Source organism: Penaeus monodon, chromosome 29 (genome assembly GCF_015228065.2).
Source record: "Penaeus monodon isolate SGIC_2016 chromosome 29, NSTDA_Pmon_1, whole genome shotgun sequence".
In the NCBI taxonomy this organism is placed as follows: domain Eukaryota; kingdom Metazoa; phylum Arthropoda; class Malacostraca; order Decapoda; family Penaeidae; genus Penaeus; species Penaeus monodon.
The window spans coordinates 33965465-33965938 of record NC_051414.1 but is presented as its reverse complement, the minus strand read 5'-3'; the positions used below and the strand labels follow the sequence as shown (position 1 = coordinate 33965938).

Sequence of the window (474 nt, the reverse complement as noted above, 5' to 3'; positions counted from 1 at the left end):
GTCAGGCCCCAAAGCAAGAAGTCAGCCCCCGCAATCCCCCAGGAGGGACCCCAGCGCCCCGGACGAAAGAGCGAGGGACGCACTGAAACAACTTCTTCCCCGTCTCCCACGAGGCGCCCGTGTTGTCGCAGTTCTGCGGCGGAGGCTCCGTCGCGTTCTCCTCCTCCCGCAGCTTCTTCAGCGCCTTCGCCAGCACGTATCTGCGGGGGACGGACGGGTCTTAGCTCGACGCTCCGTCTGGATATGTTTTTACTTGTTTTCATTTGCTTATTTTCTCACACACAGTCATACTATACGTATGGATGTTCGTTGTTCAAGTAAACTAAAATACAGAAGGACACACTGCATGTTAATATACATCGAACTACCTATCACAAATCTATCTATATAACAGCATATTCTTATATAGTAACATAGTTATCGCACTCACATATCCACACGTATTTCACCCGCCGACACACCCATTCCAGTTAC

At 50.6% G+C, this 474-nt stretch overlaps 1 protein-coding gene across 1 annotated transcript in view; it reads right to left on the bottom strand.

Annotated features, from left to right (window-relative positions):
* Positions 1-474, bottom strand: part of LOC119591851 (glutamate [NMDA] receptor subunit 1-like) — a 21804-nt gene that overhangs the window by 14454 nt on the left and 6876 nt on the right. The window contains exons 7-8 of the mRNA XM_037940595.1: positions 376-379; positions 84-200 (exon numbers count right to left, since the gene is read on the bottom strand). Of these exons, the coding sequence (XP_037796523.1) occupies positions 84-200; positions 376-379 (121 nt within the window). The remainder of the gene's footprint in view (positions 1-83; positions 201-375; positions 380-474) is intronic.